Here is a 19,515-nt window from a genome sequence, read left to right as displayed (position 1 = left end):
GATGGTGGTGGTGGTGATGCGCTTGGGCCGAGTGTGGCGCTCCCGCTGACGCCCCGTGCAGCTTAGCCAGGCTCTCAGCGTCGTCCTTGCCGCCCACCGGCCGGAAGGCGCTCGAATGGTGGTAACTGCCTCCGCCTGCCTTGCGGCCCTCCAAGAGGTGCGGATGGTGGGGTGCGGGCACTCGGGCTCCCGCGGGGCCCGCTCCGGTGGCCGCGGCGCCTGCACCGGACACGGCGCCGGGGTCGGCCGGCGGCGTGGAGCCCGCGCTGCAGTCCCCACCGCTACCGCCCGGGGGCGACTCGAAGAGAGGGTCGCGGGGGCCCGTGCCCCCAGCAGGAGGCGGAGGGCCGGAGCCCGGGCCGTTGGCTACCACCGGAGGGGGCTGACCCGGCGGGGGCGCAGCGTCTGCGCTCCCACCCGCGCCGCCGGGCTCAGCCAGGTCCAGGAAGGCCTGGCGCAGGAGGGCCGGGCTTTCTCCAAGCGCGCAGCCGAGCGCCGAGGGCGGCTGGGGCGGGGGCTGTAGGTAGGTGGGCACTGGAAGCCCGCCTGGGGTCCGCGGAGGCCAGAACATGCAGAAGGGCGGGTAGAAAGCGTCCTTGCGGCCCGCGGGCCAGAAGAGGCCAGACAGGCCGGCCTTCGGCGCTGCGCCCGCACCGCCGGCGCCCCCCAGGGCCTCGGCCGCGGCGCCCGCGTCCTCCTTCTTGTGGCACAAGCCGAAGGCGGCGGCTGCGGCCGGGAAGGTGTAGGGATGCGGGAAGAGCCCCCCGCAGCCCGGGAACTTCTGCAGCACACCCCCGAAAGAGCCCTTGCTGGGCACCGGAATGACCGGGTAGCTTCGCGGGCCTTTGGCGCCAGCCGCCGCGCCCGCGCCCGCGCTGGCGCCAACGCTGGTCACGCAGCCGCCCCCGGCGCCGCCCCCTCCCGCCCCGGCGCCGCCAGAGGCCGCGGCTACCGAGAGGCTGGCGGCGGCGGCCGAGAGGCTGGCTGCAGCCACGACGGCCGCCTCCTGCAGCGAGTCGTCGTCGTCGTCGAAGCGCGGCCGCTTGTGATGGGCGTGGGGCGCGCCAGCTAGCTCTGCCAGGGGTGGAGGCGGCGGCGGGGGCGGGGGCGCCCCCAGCAGGTGCGGACCCAGTAGTCCCCCCCCTCCAGCCACCGCAGCTGCCGCTGCCACGGCGGCTGCCTTGACGGAGCTGAGCGGGTGGCAGGCGGGGTGTGCGCCCGGCTGGGGCAGCGCGCGCTTTCGGCTGCCGCCGTTGAACATGGCCTTGACATCCTCCCAGGCGAAGACTAGCTCGTCCTGGGGACTCTTGTCAGTGAGCTTGAGATGACGGCGCCACGAGTTGAAGTTGGCTGCGTCCGGCTGCGTGTACTTGGCGTCGGGCGTACGGTGCGAGTGGAAGATGAACTTGTTGGGTGAGAAGTACATGTTGCAGTAGCTGCATTTGATGCACTTGGCGCGAGAGCTGTTGTAGCGCGCGGGAATGAAGCTACCGCGGCAGCCCCAGGCGCATTCGTGAGACACGTCGAAGGCGAAGTTGTCGGGCAGCTTGGGGGGCCTGTTTTCGCCAAGGAACGACTTGCACAAGCGCTCGGCTTCTCGCTTGGTGATCATCCCGCAGCGGCGCGATGAGATAGGCATGGCTCCGGCGCGCCGCAGGATCTCCAGCTGCACCGGCGTACACTGCACGCACGTGATGCCCAGCGCCACACGACGGTTGTGGATCTCGTTGTAGCTGAAGTTCTTGAGGAGAGTGTTGGAGATCTGTGCCAGACACAGGCGCTCCTGCCCGTCGATCACCAACGACACGATGGGAATGCCGTAGAGGATCACCTGGCCCACCTGGTTGGGTTTGAGATTGGCGTGGCCTGGCCGCGGCTGGCTCAGCGCGTCGGGCTGGAAGGCGCTCGACGGCGATGCCAGCAGGATGTCGTTGGGCCCCGGCAGCGGGCTGGAAGCCATTTCCTCCGCGGCGAAAGCCCGGGCCCAGCCCTCCGGGTCTGTCTTGGAGACTGGAATGGAAAGGAGAAAGCGTTGACTAGGAGCCTTTTCAGTCTAAAACAGATGGGATGGGCTGACTTGCTAACTAAACAATTATAATGACTCCCTTGCTCTGGCTAAGACAAGATTAGCGCTGGGCAAAGGGACCAAGTTTCAGGCACAGAGGTCATCCCGCTTAGTTGTCTTCAAGGTTGTCTGTTGGAAATGCAGGGGTTGGGAATTACTTTTCTTCTATTCTAAACATCCAAAGTAACTTAACTGTGGGTTTAAAAAAATGCAATCAATTCCTAAGAAACTCAAAAACTTATCCCCGATTTATAGACGCTATTAGAATGAAATGGCATACCTGCTAAAATTATAGAAAACTGGGGGTTGGTCATCAAAACCCCAATTTAAAAAGACCATTTACATTTGCTTAAAAATAGATTGATTTTGGTTAAAAAAAATAAATCCAAAACTTTAAAAAAGTGTTTTTTTTGTGGTACTCGTGGTTTCTGTGGGGGGGGGGGGGATGCACTACTGCTAGAGACACAACTTATTAAAGCAAAACGAAATCCTTCCTCCCCCATCTTTGCCATTAGATATTTTGATACTGCAATTAGAATTTTTTTTGAAAGATAGGAAAATGTACAAAGCCATATGCATGATTGCCCAAAACAGGCCATCTTACTTTCAATCTTTCAAAAGCCACTTGCTGAACTCAGTGGTTCTGGTTCCAGAGATACAGTTTCAGAGGATGAAGTTGTAGATGTGTAGGCATTGAACAACTGTTTTCTGTCATTTCATGACAATGAACAAATAAGCACAGGTGATTTTGTGAAAGCCCAGAAACTGTGTAAAGAAACTAACAATTTGTGGCGATCATTACTGGCGGGCTTTAAAAGACCAATTTTGTCGTGAGATGAACAACTTTCTGTGACACTTCTTTTTCTGATCTAGGTAGATATCTCTGTATCTGTAAGAGGGAAAAGCTGACCCATGGTTTAGATAATTCGTGGACCAGGTAATCCGTGGGAGTGTTGAAAGCAGAAGCCCGGGGTTAGGCCTGCAGTAAAATTTCTATCTTCTTTGGTCACTGGGATACCATAAAACGGGGAAATATCCAGTAAATTGAAAACACACAAAAACCAAGCGAAAGAAATCTTTGCGATTAACGCTGCTAAATAAAACCAAACAAAGTTGTTCATTCCCTAGGAAGACAAGACAGTGACCTTTCCATAGCTACATGTCATGCGGGGTGCCGCTGCGACCACTACCTTTTGCCCTGATAAATCACCGATGGCCGGAAGCATTGCCACTCCTGGCCAAGTACACTGGACTTTGCTGTACAGCGATTTCCTAGATACTATCTTACCCTTTCATCCAAATTGCCATGTCCTTGCCCTCTCTGGACCCCTACGACATCTATCCCGATGCCTTTGCCCTGCTGCCCCCTGGATCCTCAGCTCTCATTACCTTCCGCGGCCTCCAGGAAGGCTGAACAAACCTCGACGCGATCAAACGAGACGAGAGCCTGGCTTGTCACTTCGGATGGATCAGAGACAATTTTTTCAGGGGACAGGGCGTTAAATGGCAGTTCAAGGCGCAATGTGATACCTGGGCCTAACATAACCGGCCCTAGCTTCACCAAATGGTCCTTCAATGCTCATTTCCCTTCCAAACAGGGTTCTCGGGATCTTAATAAGACCCTGGGATAACGGGAACTCTCGTTGCGGAGCAACGGCGCTCCGTGGGCCCGGCCCTGGCGGAGAGTTGACTTTACGTTCGAGACCCGCAATCTTAGCAGCTGTAGACTGGGCAGGGTGCCTCCACCCGGGTGTCCTCCACTGTCACCCCAAACCCTCCCAGAAACTCCTGTAAGAGCAGAGACAGAAATAAGAGGGTTGAGGTTGGGGGTGGGGGGTTAAAGCGGGTCGGGGGAGAGGGGACGAAAGTTAGTTGACCCGAGAAGGGAAGCTGGCGAACTTGCCTGTCCGACTCAGGAGCCAGCGACCCCCAACTTAACTCCCCTGGATCCCAGACCAGCCGCCACCGCAGCCCGCCGCTGCCCCTCAGCGTAACCCGGAACACCCCGCCGCTGGGACGCTCAACTGTGTGCAGAGGCAGGGTCGGCGGGTTCAGCAGTACCTGGTAACCCTTAGGTGTCTTTACGCGCGTGGCTGCCGGCCCATCTTCCGAGGGCGCTCGGAGGCGAAGCATCCAAGCGGGTCCTCGAATCCAGCGGGCGGGACTCCGGAGGGCTCCGTGTGAAGATCCTGGCGCTCGTCGGCGCTAATGGCGCTCGAACCCGGGCCCGGGGAGAACGACAGCCTGAATTGTGGCGGGGCGTCCCCTCGACCGCAGAAAGTGTGGGCGCGCGGAAAGCCGCGGCAGGCGAGCCCCAGGTGGAGCGCAGTCTGACAGCGCCTTTCTCTGTCTCTGAACTCCTGTCGGACCGAGGGGACGCCACCCAGCGGGCAAGGTGACGTCACCGTCTCCCTGACACTCCACATTAAAGGGCTGGCATGTTACAGGGTGGGAGGGGGGAGGAAAAGCGAGATCGAGCCACATCGAGATCCTTTCTCAGCAGGCAAGAAAGCTAACACCTAACCAACCCTCAATTGACAACAACCTCTCCAACCCCGGAGCAAAAAACGCAGCCAATAGTGCTTGTAGCAGCAGATCTGATTTAGGAGTGGAGAGTCGAACAGTATGCGTGCATCCTGGAGACCTGGATCCTGGAGGCCCCGGATTGTAGAAGGACGTCTCTAAATTGACTGTATCCCTGCCCGTTGCTGTCCCCTCCCCTTATTTCTCTGAGCCCCCCTCCTTCGTGAATGATTCCTCTGGTACACGGTGCAAAGCAGCAGCCTCACTGTACCTCCGAAGACAGAGAAACCACAGTCAGCTGGAGAATAGATTAACTTCATCGCCTCTTTTGAAACATTGCGAAATGAGAAAAAGGGGAGAAGTTCTGCGTGGGGTTCCCAGTCTAGAAACTTGGAAGGAAGCATGAAGAGTGTCCTTGCTTTTGAATATACGTTTGCTTTTTAGGACAAGATACAGGTGGTCATAGCAACATTTTCTATTTTAGAAATCATACAGTTAAGTAAGGACCCCAGTGAGTGTGTGTGTGTACTCATCTATCAACTCATTCAGAATAGTTCTCTAATCCATTTTTTAAGACCCATGCAGGCCACCTCAGCTTAAGGAAAAGGCGAGTTTGGAAAGCAAGGAGGCCCCCAAACCTGACCCACATTGAGCAAGTTACCAATTCTCCCAGAAAAATAGATTCCTCCAAGAATGTAGGATCATATGTAAAGTATGTAGGACCATACAGAAAGTAAAATAAAATAAAATAAAATAAAATAAAATAAAAGCTGTCAGGATGAGAAATAACCCTTTGCCATGGCTTCCCCAAGCTGAGACATACCCTAAAATATAATGAAGTGTCAGTATATTGTCTCTTAACTGATCAGGTGTCAGGAGTCAAAATGACTATCCCTAGTTTATCAAAAAGGGAAAAAGCTATCTATTTGCAGGATACCAGCAGGGGTTGGGATTGGGAATCGTTAAAGTTTTTCCTTTAGTTTCATAACTGAATTTTCAACTGCTGCCTGGTAAACACACAGGCTTAGAATTGGGCCGTCTCATTGCAAAAGTGATCAAACAAACTTTATTAGCCAGGAATTGGGAAGTCCAAGCAGACTCCATCCTAGAGCATTAACAATGAACCACCCTAAGTACAGAAGGGAAAATGAGCAATTTTAACACTTTACCAAAAGTCAAGAAACCAAACAGAGTAGATCAAACAGAAAAGTGAGAGAAGTAGGATTTGTGGCTGTCTTAAATCAAAATGCCAAAAAACAGTTTCAGAGTTATGAAAATTTTGACTTTTGGGGGACACAAGTTTTAAATGGCAGTGAAATAACTTTTTGCCCATTTCCTGGTTTCTGAAGGCATTAGCTGCACCAGTTAGGCTCTGTCCAAAGGAGCTGAAGTCACTGAAGTGCTCCCTCCCAATTGCCTCCCAAGCCTCTCATTCTTTTTTTTTTTTTTTTTTTTTTTAATTTATTTGACAGAGATCACAAGTAGGCAAAGACGCAAGCAGGAAGAGAGGAGGAAGCGGGCACCCCACTGAGCAGAAAGCCCAAAGCGGGCTCGATCCCAGGACCCTGAGACCATGACGGGAGCTGAAGGCACAGGCTTTAACCTGAGCCATCCAGGTGCCCCCCCCCCCCAGCCTCCCATTCTTCTTCTTCTTCTTTTTTTTTTTTTTAATAAACATATAATGTATTTTTATCCCCAGGGGTACTGGTCTGTGAATCGCCAGGTTTACACACTTCACAGCACTCACCATAGCACATACCCTCCCCAATGTCAAGCCTCCCATTCTTAAAAAAAGAAAGAAAGAAAAGAAAAAGAAAAGAAAACACATTTTGTGCCTCCCCAGCCCCTTAGCCAAAAGAGTGTCATGGTCATTCACAAATCTTTTCCCTCCTAAGGCTGAAGGCCTTGTGCTCTTCTGAAGGTTCCCGAGCCAGGCCTCTTTTTTCCTACATTCCCTGTCCCTTCCCTGGGGTCAGGGTCTCCCACAAAGCAAGGTCTGGCTTGCTTACTATTCCTAGAGCCCAGACTGCTAAAAAGAAAGTGTGTGCTGCTTGGAAAGGACGCCTGACAATGGAGTGGATTTTAAGACTTGAAAATGGGGGGGGGGTGAAAAGTCATATCAACTCATTAATGTACCGCAAGGCACCATGGGATCTTTCCTTTCTTGTGGAACTGTTCTCATCTTTGTCCCAACCCCCCAAACTCCTTTTCCTCTTACAGATCCCTATTTTGAAACATGTCTTCAAAAACACCTTTCCTTGAAAAGAAAAACAGGATAAATCTTTGTGTTCCCTCCCACCCCAAATTACCCTGAGGAGTGAATCCACACTCAATGGTACCTCTAGCCACCTCCTTCCCTTAATTTGTACATTATTTTGGGGGCTTACTGCCATACAAGTCTTTTCTTTTAATGCAGTAACATTTCACTGAAAAGGGAAATGTGTGATGTTAGGTTAAGTACATTTACAAATAATTCTAAGACAGTGCAAAATTTTATTCCCCCAATGAGTCTGGGTTCCTGTTTGGGCTGTCAGACCAATTATATTTTTGGAAGGTGAAGGTGGAGAACAGTTGTTCAAAGCCAGACTCCATGTTTCAGGGAATCCGCAGTTGGACTGCGAAATTACATTTTGTTTACATGTTTTGAGTCTGTGAGCAACTTTTTGCCACCCACAGTGTCTCTGACTTTTTTGCTTTCTCCTCAGTTTGAACAAGTTTCCTTCTATGTTCCTCTCTTGGGCCAGGGGTGCCTGATTCTTGTCAGTCCCTGTCCTCGCCCCTGGGACCGTGGCAGGCTCAGGGAGGAGCCGGCGGTGGTGGGAGGCGGCAGGTCTGGCTGAGTTAATCAATGCTTTCCTATTCGAGCTGACATGCATTTTACACGTCGGGACTCTCCTCAGCCGGCTAATTGATTCAAATTGTTTTATTGGTTAAACTGGTGTCACCCGTTTGCATGATGTATCACCACACAGAGAAGAGCATTTCCACTCTCATCTCCGTTCCGGGCGGCTGCGGTTCACCCAGGCCAGGGACCGGTAAAGGAGCCCAGACACCGGACCCAAAGGAAAACCGCAAACCGAGCTGGTCCTCTCGGAACTGGAGAGGCGACGCCTGGATGCAGGCTCACGGGGCCGGCGCGGCAGCCTGGAAGGTGGTTTCCAGCTGCAGCTTTTAACAATTGGTTGAAGCGAACCCAAACCTGACCGGGGAGTCCTTCACTTTGGACGCAGTCTGTTTCCGAGCTGCGGCCGGGGCACCCTGCGGGTTCGATCCCAAGGCCAAAGCAGGGGCAGGAGCTGTTCGCGGTGCTGACGCGAATTTACCGCTCAGAGGCGTAGCAGATCCTATAGCATTCAAAGCCCTCCCGGAAGAAGGCTCCCGTCCTGTAACCCTCAGAGTCCTAGATTAGGCTCCCGGCTCGACATTGGCTTTGAAGAGTTTTAGGCAGGCAGGGTGGGGGCACAGAAACATATTCCCTATTTCTGCCACACCTGTCCCATCTCCATGGATAGCATTTGCCTTGGCCCACAAGGAAGATAAAGGTCTCAATATAAATTCACTACAATTACAGATACCAGATATTTTCTCTTCTCCAGCTCCCAGGTTTGGTATTGGAGAACTCATGACAGTTACAGATAAAAGAAACATCTTCTATCCCTCGCATTCCTTCCCTCTTACCCCATTCTAAACTCTTAAGCAGAAATAGTACTGCTTCGGTGTCCCTGACATTGGTATTTCTGCATCAGGTAGGGCATTGATATTTGTTCCAAATCTGCAGGAGGGGACTCATATGGCCCAGAAGGAAACTGGAAGATTCGCAGAAATGGAAGGGACACAAGAATTCTGGTGTATCAGAATGTATGGATTCAGTCAGATAAAATGATATAAATATCTCTTTGATCACTTAGTAGCTATGGAATTTTGCTTTTATGCCTAACCTCCCTAAGCCCTGATTTCTTCATCTGCAAAATGAGAAGATTGATATGTAACTCTCAGGGATGTTTGAGAATTAAATAAGGTAATATATGTAAAGTGTTTGGCGCACAGTAGTCATTTAATATATGGTAGTACCTTCCTCAGAGGATGAGGCCTGTACTATTGCAAGATAATATTAGAAACATTCAACAGTCCCAGAATAAAAGACATCAATGGCATTTTAGCTTAGTGGTGAGCAGAGAGGGAGCCAAGTTCCTTGGAGGAATCTTAGTCTCTTTCATTAGAACTTTATTGTGCCCCTAATTGGTCTAGTGTTTATTTTGTGTAAGGTAGCCAGAACTACTGCTAGTGTTTGCTTAGCCCATTTAAAATACGTTGATAATAAAAATTACCAATGAAAATGACCATAATGATAATTATTGCCGATAAACCCTGGTTCCCACTTTCCATCCAAAGGAGCTTTCTGCAGCCTGGCAAGCACAGCTCAGACTCCCTGGCTTTTCCTCCATTGCTCTAGCTGAAGTTACATGAAGCAAACCAAGGACGAGGAGCAAACTAAAGACTCATCCATGATGGCAGTCACGGAAGAAATGAAAAAAAAAAAAAAAAAAAAGCCTCTGAGCATTCTGAGGCTGGCTCTTGTTCTTTGAGCCTTCTCCAAAATACTGTCTATAAACAAGGGCCTTTTCCCCTGGGGCCAGGGAGGGCTGAGGGAAGTGCAGTGGGAGCACAAACATAAAAACCTAAACCACAACAGGGGAAAGGAAGGGAAAATGAACACATTTGCACCTGTATCCCTGCCCTGGTGATCTCTTGAGATCCTTGTGCACCAATGACTATGGAAATCAGCGAGAGTCCTTATCCTTCTTACAAACAACTGTAAGAAATAGACTGTAGGACAACGAACCAAGATTCAATTCTCCTTAATCAAAGGAAATCATTCTCACAAGAAAATGTGCCCTCGGGTAAGTGGCAGAGAAGGCTCTTACCTTACTGGTTCACAGAGGCCAGAGACTAATGGAAGCATTTGCTATTGAACTTTTGTTTTTATAACAAAGAGTTCACAGTTCTTCACAAATCCTCACAAACTTGTAAACACGGCAAGGTACACACATGTGCACATAATTTACATGAAGTAATAAAATATGGAATGGAACATGTCCTTGGTGTACTTGGTGGTTATTTAGCAAATATTACTTGACCAAAATAAAATTCAAAGGCACACAAAATACCCGAGGACACACATATGCCCATGAATACATGTTCCTTGAACACACCTGTGAATGTGCATCAAAGAGGGACTCTAGCACAAGGAATAGCCCACTAGGCTCTCTCCCTTCCTTCTCTTCTTTCTCTCTCTGTGCATGCATACACATATGTACCCGCCCCTTCCACTTCCCTCCTCCTCATATTAGCAAGGAGGGGGTCTTTTGAAATGGAGGTGGTCCCAGCTGGAAAACCCCAGAGCTCATTTAGATCACATCACTTCAGGCTTTTGTCTCTGCTTCTGAATAACCTAGGTCGCTACAACAAAAGGATAGGCATCTACATGGAGTTTTCATTGGCAAAGATGAGACTCAAAGATACTGCTATAATAATGAATAACGAGGCAAGATGCTTGCCTTTTTTGATTGCCACTCCTAAAGAAGGGAGAGGAGAAAAGGGAGAGAAAAAGAAGGGAGAAAGTGGAACAAGAAATAGAGGCTGTGAGAGAGGAAAAACTAAGGCAAGTATTTGGGTGGATTTATGCAAAAGACTCTAATTGTAGGAAGACTCCAACTATCACCAAGAATAAGAAATATGGTTTGGGGCTTTTTTTTTTTTTTTTTTAAATATCTGGCTCTTTTGTTTCAAGGAAAAAATTTAAGAAAAAACTGAGACTGAAGAAGCATAAAGGGTGTGGAACAGGACCTTTTGAAGCTTGGAGACGGGACGCAGAGGAGTGGGTGTTGGGGGAGGGGGTATGTATTGTCTGTTGACATGTCACAGGAGAGAAAATGACATAGATACACATTTAACATCTTCCCAGCTGACACTGGTGGAAAGAACATTGGATTTTATTTCCTGGGGAAATGAAGGCATTTCCCTCCCTTTCCTGTTCTCTTTCCTCCCACCCCTCCCTGTTAGAAAATTTGCTACTTTGCCATTGAGCTTGATCCCATTAGCTAATACACTATTAAACTATCATGTGCTCTCTGGCTACCCAGTGATCATCATGCTTTCAGCGTTCCTCCTGCCTGCAGTCGTTAACTCAGTGGTAGCAAGAGGTGAAATTAGATATTAGCAAAATAAATCCCAGGAAAGAGGGGGGTAGAAATCTGAGTCATTGATTTTTTTTTTTCCCTTGAAAACATAGCAACCAGTGAACATTCACAGGCATTTTCTATTTTGTGTATTAAAAAAAAATTTTTTTAACAAAAAAGGCTTTCTTCCTTGGGGTTAGGGGTTCAAAGTGAAAATAGCTAATCAGTCCCAAACTTTTTCAAGATGTGTTATGATACCATCGACAAACTCTTCATGTTGGCAAATAATTAAATTTTCCATCTTTTAGAACTGTGTAACCTTGGGTGTCTTAGAAACAAATTGTACAAACAAACCGCGGAGATGAGCACTGAGGGTTTCAGAGGAGATATAATGAACCAACTTTAATTACTAACTTGAAATTAAAAATGTAATATACAGATTTAAATTTATTTTCACCTAAATTGTGTATAAAATTATATGGCTTTTGCAGGCTAAGAAATGCTTTGTAACCAGCCATGCTACTAAAAAGTCTGAAGTAGTTTCCAAAACTGAGTTCCCAGACTCACACAGTAATAATGATACATTTATCATTACTGATGACCACCTACTGGGTAATTATTGCTTTGTTACTACTATTACAATCAAGAGATTTCTTTATTTACTGTTAACATTCACTTAAAACTGAATGTTAATGACTGTTTTGAATTCACCAAAGAGAGTTTTCTGTTATATTTCAGAAGTACTTATGTTCTGGTTCAGAAATGGAAAACCATATTATAACAGAGTGGAAGGCTGGGTGAACACTTGGCTCTCACCCTCTCTTGAGAATGAAAACAGCATTCTGAGGAATTCTGGAGCAAAATTTTCCAGCTCAGAGTTGCAAAAGGTTAACATAATGCAACCACTTGACTTGTGCTAATTATGTAAGTATTTTATTACAGGAGATTCATTCATTATTGATTCTTGTTTGCAGTAACTTCCTGCTTGGGGGAGTTATATTTTATATGAGAAGTAAACAACCCATGGCTCCAGGCTATCCACCCCCTAACTCCCTAGATCTGATTTCCTCCCACCCCTTTGTCTAGTTTCACAATTCTCCTGGGTCTCTAGTCCCTATTGAGGAAGGGAGACAATTCCCTAAAACCTCCCTATTCTCTCTTCATTTCCCTTCCCCACCCAGAACTTCCCAGTTGTTAGAAATGTAAAGCTCAGGTTTTGGAGAGTGTTGGATTGGGGATGAGGTTGTCAAGAAAATAAAAGCAATTCCAGTGTTTTCTTTAATATAACATAAAGAGAAGAAAGAATGTTCATTTAAGGGGCGCTTGGGTGGCTCAGTGGGTTAAGGCCTCTGTCTTCGGCTCAGGTCGTGATCTCAGGGTCCTGGGATCAAGCCCCATGTGGGGTTCTCTGCTCAGTGGGGAGCCTGCTTCTTCCTCTCTCTGCCTGCCTCGCTGCTTACTTGTGATCTCTCTCTGTCAAATAAATAAACAGAATCTTAAAAAAAAAAAAAAAAGAGAATGTTCATTTAAAAATCTAGGGTCCAATTTTCCTTTCTGGAAGTTACCCACAGCTCCCAGTCCAGAAAAGCCAGGATGACCTTTGGCATATCCAGAGGTCAGGAGCTGATCATAAAGGAAGTAGGTGTGGTAGAAGCTGTTAACCAATGGAAAGGCTCAAAAAAGAGGCTCCGGCCTGCCCCTAAAGCAAAACCCAATCTCACAGCCAGTGGTTGGTACAGTCTCCAATATCTTCTACCCAGAGCCTGTGACAAATTGCACTAGGAAAAGCATGGCTTTGCTTGTGGGATGGCCTAAGGAGTCCTTGTGAAGGATTGTGCTGGCTGCCAGGCTGAGGCGCCTTCAGTACTTTCACTCTAAAAACAAGCACTGGCCATTTGAGGCAGACTGGTGAGAAGCCAGTGTTTCCTAGAGGGATCAAAAGGCCCTGGCACAGGCCTCCAAACTAGGAGCAAGGGTTTCCTTTTGGGCTTTCTTCCATGTCCTGAGACCCCTGCCCAAGAGTCTCAGTTCAGCTAGGATGGACACAAGGTGCCAGAGGTCAGTATGTTTAACTTTCAGAAGAAGTGAGGAATTGGAGATAATGGAGGGGCAGTGGAAGAGCATGGAGCAGCGTGTGTGTGTGTGTGTGTGTGTGTGTGTGTGTGTGTGTGTGTGTATGGGCGCGCGCGCATGTAAATACCCTGTTCCTCCAGGTTCTGGTGTGGGCAGATGGAAAAGAGAAGCTTGAAGTTGGAGTCCCCAAACTTTGGATCAGCCTGTAAAGAATGATATGGTACAATCTGGGGTCGAAGGGGGTGGTTTGGGAAGGTGCCTGCAAATTATTTGGGATTGGGCAGGACCTGCCACAGGCCTGGACAGAACTGACAGAGTTCAAAGCCCAGGTTCATCCCTGGGTCTCTACTACCTAACCTAGAATTTTTGCACTTTGGACCTGAGTGGAGGGAGGGGCGGAGGAGGGCGCTGGGAGGGGGGCACGGAGGCGCAGGGATGACTTGATGTTCCAAGGGCTCTGGGAAGATGAGTCCTGGGTGGAAAAGAGGGGATAGGGAAAGTGCCGAGACCGGGGCCTGCATGGGTGCTCTGGCCTTGGTCAGCACAATCTCGGTTCCCCTGGGCGCCTTCGCTCCCCGCTTTTACCCCAGGCCTGGGTGGAACCGTTCTGCGTGATCTACGGAGGAAAGCCGAATGCCGTTCCCAGCAAGGCCTCCTTAATGGTCCTTTAACAAACTCTTCGATCTCTCTTTGGCCGCCCTGGCTCTCTCGCCGGCCTCCTCCCTCTTCCCTTCTCCACTGCCGCCATCAGTTATTTATGACCGGCGTTAATTATTCATGAAAAGAGAAAACTCCGGCTTTGGGAACTTTTCTAGGAGCCTTTGGGGGGGGGGGTTCTCCTTTTTCCGACTCTATTTGGTCGGATCCTGCTGTGAAGTGGTGACAGGGAAGCCCACATGGTTGGACCGAGGACACAGGAAAAGCGGGGAGAGCTGGGGGGACTGCACCCTTGGTCCTGGTCAGCTCTTGCCTCTGCCTGCGCGGCGTAAACTCCTGAAACCCGGAAGTTACCAGGCGCGCTCGCGGGAGTCGCTGTCCTAGCTTGGAGGTGCTGAAACCGCGCCGCGGGCGGCCGGGGTATAGGCGCGAAGACGCTGCTGCAGTCCCAGGCGGGGTAGCCTCTTTCCACAATTCTCCAAAAAGTCTTGTTTGCTTCTTTCTCTATCTTTTTCTATACGGCCCCCCCCAACACACAAGTGACACTAGGACGCTGTAACCAAAGATTAATTGCCTTAATCAAATGAACCCATCCTCTGCAATTAATCTTTTAGCAACAAATTAGAGACAATTCACCTGAACCTCCCGGGTCAGATAGAGAGAGGAGATGGAATGGGTGGGGGATGGACCGGGTGGGAGAATTTGAGAAAATCCACAAACGATACGGAGTGAGGACTTGGGAATAGGTGTGCTTTTAAGGCGGGAGGGGAGGGGTGGAGGTAGGGGTCAGCGGGAGGGTTTGTACCGGGGCCGGAAGTTCCTGGAGTCCCTTTCAACCCAGTTTTTTTCCAAAGGAGGGAAGGCCGAGGGCGGAGGCCGAGGCCACTTACCTGACTGCACTGCCCTCGCGGTCTCCGGCCCTCCGCGCTTGGTCCTCCCCGCCTGCCTCTGGTTCCGCGGCTCCACTGCCGCTCTCTGCCTCCCGCCGCGCCTACCGCCTCCCCAGCGCGGGATCCGCCTCCGCTGCCGGCAGCCCGCTGTCCTCCTCACTCCTGCTTGCGGTCGGGGCTTCCACCGCGACTCTGTCCCGTCAGCCTCTCCCCTTCTCGGCGGTCCCCTGCAGCCACCCAGCTCTTTCCACTCCTCTCCTGGGCAAGTTCGTAAGTTTGGGGGTGAGGGTCGCTCTCCTGGCGCCCAGCTTCTAGGTTTAGCTCGCTTAGATCCGCACCCCCCACTCCCCAGCTCAGACCTAGATCTCTGACGCCGCCTGTTGGTCAGGCAGGGCAGGGCAAGGCGAGGAGTGCTGCGCCAGCCCTAGCCCTCCACCCCCGCCTTTCCACGCCCAGTGGTCTAAACAGCAGAGAAACTAGGGGAGGTTTGGAGGCCTGATAATTGGAGTGGGGCCAGGGGCAAAAAGGAGCAATTTGCCTTGGGGGCGTGCAGCCCGGGCTGGCAGCTTGGGCTCCCTGCCAGGAGAAGGGTTATCCCAGGGCGCGCAGGTGCGCCTCTCCGGTGCCGCCCTTGGGCAATTCACTACCAGCAGGGACCTCTCCTCCTGTCCCAGTCCCCGGGGAGGGACAACCACTCGAGGTGAGGTCCGGCGGGAGGGGGGAGTCCATAAGAAGCACGGGTCAAAGGCACCCACTGTGTGTCTCCAGAACGGACGTGTGTGTGTGTGTGTGTTTTGGGGGGTGGGGCACTGGAGACAGGAGTGAGTTCTCAGCACAGCCAGGGAGGAAGTCTTTAGGGCCTTATATTGCTTCATTTTTTTTTCTTTGTTTTAAAAAGACTTTTATTTAAGAGAGGGACAGTGAGAGAGAGCACAAGAAGGGGGAAGGTCAGAGGGAGAAGCAAATTCCCCGTGGAGCTGGGAGCCTGATTCGGGACTCGATTCCGAAATCCCGGGATCATAACCTGAGTCGAAGGCAGTTGCTTAACCAACTGAGCCACCCAGGTGCCCTCTTATGTTGCTTTTAAAAGACAAGTTAGCTGAATCCATCTCATTGTGAAGTGTCAGACTGCTTGTAAGGCGAGTGCGGGCCGGGCTTCCAGCGGAGTCCAGCGCTCCGGGCAGTGGTGGTGAGAATATGGGATACCGGCCGAATTCGGGAGGACTGAGTGGTATTACAAAGGTAGACTTTCGGGTTCCGGCCTGGTCCTTCCTTTGGCAACTTTCCAAGCGCCGGCAGCGCTCTCTGGGCCACTCTACCCTTGGAACGTATTGCGAAGCCTCAAAACATCCGCGCAATAGAGGTCGTATCCCCCTCCCCACTCTCACCCTGTCTTTTTCATTGAAAGAATTGATGGACTGTTTCTCCCCTAACCCCTCCTTCTCTAATAAACGCTTCCCATAGATTATTCGACGCAGAGAAGGAAGGCGGCTGCTTAAAAAACAAAAAGCCATAGCCCTAATGAGTTCAATTACAATGTGGTAAACACATTGCCTCTACGCTTTAATTAAGCCTGCTGCCCAATTTTAACTCATTAGTAATTCATTAAGAGAACAGCCCGATGCTGGCGGGTGGAAGGCGCCGCAGACCGACTGTGCACCACTAGTCCACACGCGCGCCAGCCGCCGCCGGCCCTAGTGGTGCAGGTGAGAGGGTCAAGTTTGCGACCCAGTGACTGGAGTGTCTACGAATACTAGATTTCCCGCCCCCAGAGGAACGGGGCTTTGCGGCTCAGAGCCGGGCAATGACCTTTACTGGCTCAAGTTCCTAGGGCTTGAAACTGGGTTTGCAAACCTGTCGGGTGGGTGGTGGTGTGGGATGGCGCAGCGTGGGGAAGAAAGTCCCCGGATTAAACGCGCTTTTTACTCCCAATGTCAAATCCAGTCTCCGGGTTCTGGGCACACTCCTTCCACTTCTTTCACTTTGCATTAACTTCTGGAGAAAAATCTAGGTCCAGCCTTACAGCCCTGCTCTAGCTACTTGCTGCAAGCTTCGAGACCCTTTGCCCAGAGAAGCTTCGCTACAAATCAAAGAGTGATTTTTTTTGGGGGGGGGAGGTGAGTGGGTGGGTACGAGATTGGGAGAGACAATTGTTAGGCTAGAGAAGTGGAGATCTGAGTGGGAGCTCAGAACTCTTTCCCCTTTAGCTCTCTACTCCGCTGCTTGGGAACAGACAGGGTAGGGGAGCATTAGTAATTATGTCCGTTGAGAACTGCCCTCTTTATGGAAAAGAAATGGAGACAGGCAGTTGCGGAGTGAATCACGCCCAGACAACGAGAAAACTGTATGGTCTTTCCATTTAATAATCGAGAGAAAGAGTGCAAGCAGTTCACCCCTGATTGGGAGGGTTCTTGGAAGAAGGCGCCTGCGTGTTCAGCGCGTCCCAAGGTTTGGATGGGACTGAACTCAGAGGTCCCCAGGCTCCGCGTGGAGAAAGGAAGAGTGTTAATGGGTGAAGGTGTGGTTAAGAAAAGGACCTTTCCCCTCCTTCACACCCCAGCTCGGGGCGCTTTCTTCCTGTAGGAGGAACAAAGCAGTACCGCACCGCGGCCCTAGCCTCCCCCTCCGTCGGAGCAACGGGAAACTTCTCGGTCGGGACAGAAGCTGGCCCAGCTCCGGTAGGCGGTAGCGGACTCCCCGGATAGTCCATGGAGAGCCCTCGGCCCTGTCCCTGGGCCTCGAGAAAATGCCAGAAGGCGTTTGCCCTCTTTTCATCCTGAAGCTCTCTGTCAGTGCTGCCAGTTACCTCCGCAGGCGCCCGGCCGCTGCTTTCTTTGGCGCGAGTGGCTACTCCTCCAGGAAGCCAGTGGACTGACGGGATTTCCTCTCTGCCAACGCTCTCGGATCCCGCAGTCCAGCACTGCCGCCCTGAAGGAGGGCCGGGCGAGCGTTGGGGCTTCTCTGACGGGAATATGTGCCATACGGAATCTTGGGAGGCAGGAGGAGAAGGTCTTTAACTTTCGGTCTCCCCCCACCTCTTCCCTCTTTCAGTCTGGAGTCAAGAAATGCTGCGGGATCAGACTGGGTGCACCGAAGACGAGGGTCAGGCTGGGCTTCGCCCTCCAGGTTCCCGGGAGTTGGCCGGGAGAAACCGAAGCCCAGGGTGCTTCCTGTGCCCGCTCCTCTTAGGAACTGGAGGAGGACCGGCGGGTCCGAGGAGGGCGGAGGCGGGGCTGGCGCTTCCCTGCGGGTGTGGCGCTGAGCCGTGCCGACCCAGGTCCTGGATGAAAGGCTCAGCCGAGGGTTTCCTGGCTAGTTGTTGCTTTTCATCGGACCTGCGGATGGGCTCTGCGACAACAGCGACTTCCCGAGGACTGAGGCGCGGGACTTGCTTGGAGAAAGGCCACTCTCCAGCCCACAATGCTATGAAAATATATTAGGAAAAAAAAAAAAAAATCAAATCCCTACCGCAGGCGATCAGAGTGCCTGAAATGAAGGAGGGTAGCCATGGGATCAGAAATGCTGCACGCTGGCTGCCTTGCAGGAAACCCGGCTCTTTCCCGGGGTTTCCGAGTTTGGAATCCAGTCACATGTCTGCGGGGAGCTCCAAGGCTCTCACCCCAAAAGGGGCATTTTTCTCCAGTCTCGGAGGAAAGTTGCTGGGGCAGACATTTCCAAAAGGTTCCTCTTGCCCGATGTTAGTTACACCTGCAATAGATTTTCTTCCTTCATTTTTTTCTTCCCTAATGCAAAGACGGGGAGGCAGGGTGTCCTTTATTTCTATTGATAGTGGGATAAATAAGCACAGTTTTGAATTACCAAGAATTGACTGGTGGAGGACCTCTTTGGGGATCAATCAATCCAGAATCAGCTGGAGGCTTTAGAACTGACTCTGGGTCAAGGAGGTGGCCTTGATTGTAAAGTGCTTTTCTTCAAGCACCACGGCAAATAGTTCCTACCCTTTTCTTTCCTGACTTGGAATATTGAGAACTAGGGCAAAGGCAGCTAGTTTAGGGGGCACAACTGCTAGAGATTTGCCAGGATCAGCTTAAAACAAACTTTTGGTTTGCCTTTCCTTGGTATCTTTTGCAACCCTTCGTTGTAGAGGCTGCTGTGAAGATATAGCTTTAGATATCAACTGTCTGTTAATAAGCTAAACTATTTTTAACCTTCTTGACAATGACTTTGGTGGCTGTAGTTGGCAAGGCTAACACCCCAAAGTTTAGGTCTGTATGTGGAGAGAGAAGATATAGAGTAGGGGAAATAGAAAGGAATCAACTCTTCGCAACTGCTCAGAAAGCAAAGATATCAATTTATAATCCCAAGTAAGCAGCCTAATAACTGTTTGCAAGCCTTAACAGGAACGGAGAAAGACTGGGCTCTTGCTTATGAAGGCAGAACCTAGGAACCAGCAGAGAAATTCTTCAGGAAAAGTGTCATGAGACTCAATGTAGTAGTAAAACAGGAGGGATGCTCTGACTTGTACCTGAGATAGCTTCTTTAAGAGGAGGAAGAATGGGTCCATGATTGAAATGTTTTTCCATGTGTTGGGCATACATGAAACATTTTACATGCATGGTTTATTTAATTCAGTCTTTGTGTGGTTTCCAGGAGCTAGGTATTATTATCCACGTTTTGCAGACTGAAATTTGACACTTTTCTCCAGGCCACATAGCTGGTAAGCGGCAAAGCTAGATACCATGCACAGATCTGTTTGGATCCCAAACGTGCATCTAGTCAATAAGCCAGACCGTGTAGTATTTTACATATCCCATAATATTTTGATCCTTCTAACAATCTCATTAAATATCTATGGCTTGTGTTAGTCCCATTTGCCAGATAATAAACCCAGAGGCCTTAGACCATGGTTCTGAAATGTGAGTGCAGTCCTACTCCTAGAAATTGATTCTGTCACTCAGAAGGGAGCCCAGATCTGTACCAGGTGATTCTGAATCTAGAATTCTGGGAATATATCTTGAGAAATACTGCCTAGTAGCTTGCTCTAGGTCATAAGGATTGAACCAGAGTGGTACCAGACCCTGTTCTACTTTCCTCCACATCAGGGTCTCAGTGGAAGGTGATGACCTCTTTGTTGAAATCCATATGGTCAGAACCCTGAGGTTGGGTA

At 50.4% G+C, this 19,515-nt stretch overlaps 1 protein-coding gene across 3 annotated transcripts in view; it reads right to left on the bottom strand.

Annotated features, from left to right (window-relative positions):
• Positions 1–14,649, bottom strand: part of SKOR2 (SKI family transcriptional corepressor 2) — a 52,626-nt gene extending 37,977 nt beyond the window's left edge. For 2 of the 3 annotated variants that reach the window (XM_082699814.1, XM_082699815.1), the window contains exons 1-2: positions 4,127–4,433; positions 1–2,010 (exon numbers count right to left, since the gene is read on the bottom strand). The exon at positions 1–2,010 is cut by the window's left edge and continues 638 nt beyond it. In XM_082699814.1, the coding sequence (XP_082555940.1) occupies positions 1–1,960 (1,960 nt within the window). In that variant the 5' untranslated portion in view covers positions 1,961–2,010; positions 4,127–4,433. Of the gene's footprint in view, positions 2,011–4,126; positions 4,434–14,387 lie in introns of those variants that run through there. The other variant, XM_082699816.1, reaches the window with a different exon arrangement.
• Between the last annotated feature and the right edge of the window lie 4,866 nt (positions 14,650–19,515).

Source organism: Mustela nivalis (genome assembly GCF_964662115.1).
Source record: "Mustela nivalis genome assembly, chromosome: 14".
Taxonomy (NCBI): domain Eukaryota; kingdom Metazoa; phylum Chordata; class Mammalia; order Carnivora; family Mustelidae; genus Mustela; species Mustela nivalis.
Note: the sequence above shows the minus strand (reverse complement) of the source record. Positions and strands in the feature narration are given on the sequence as shown.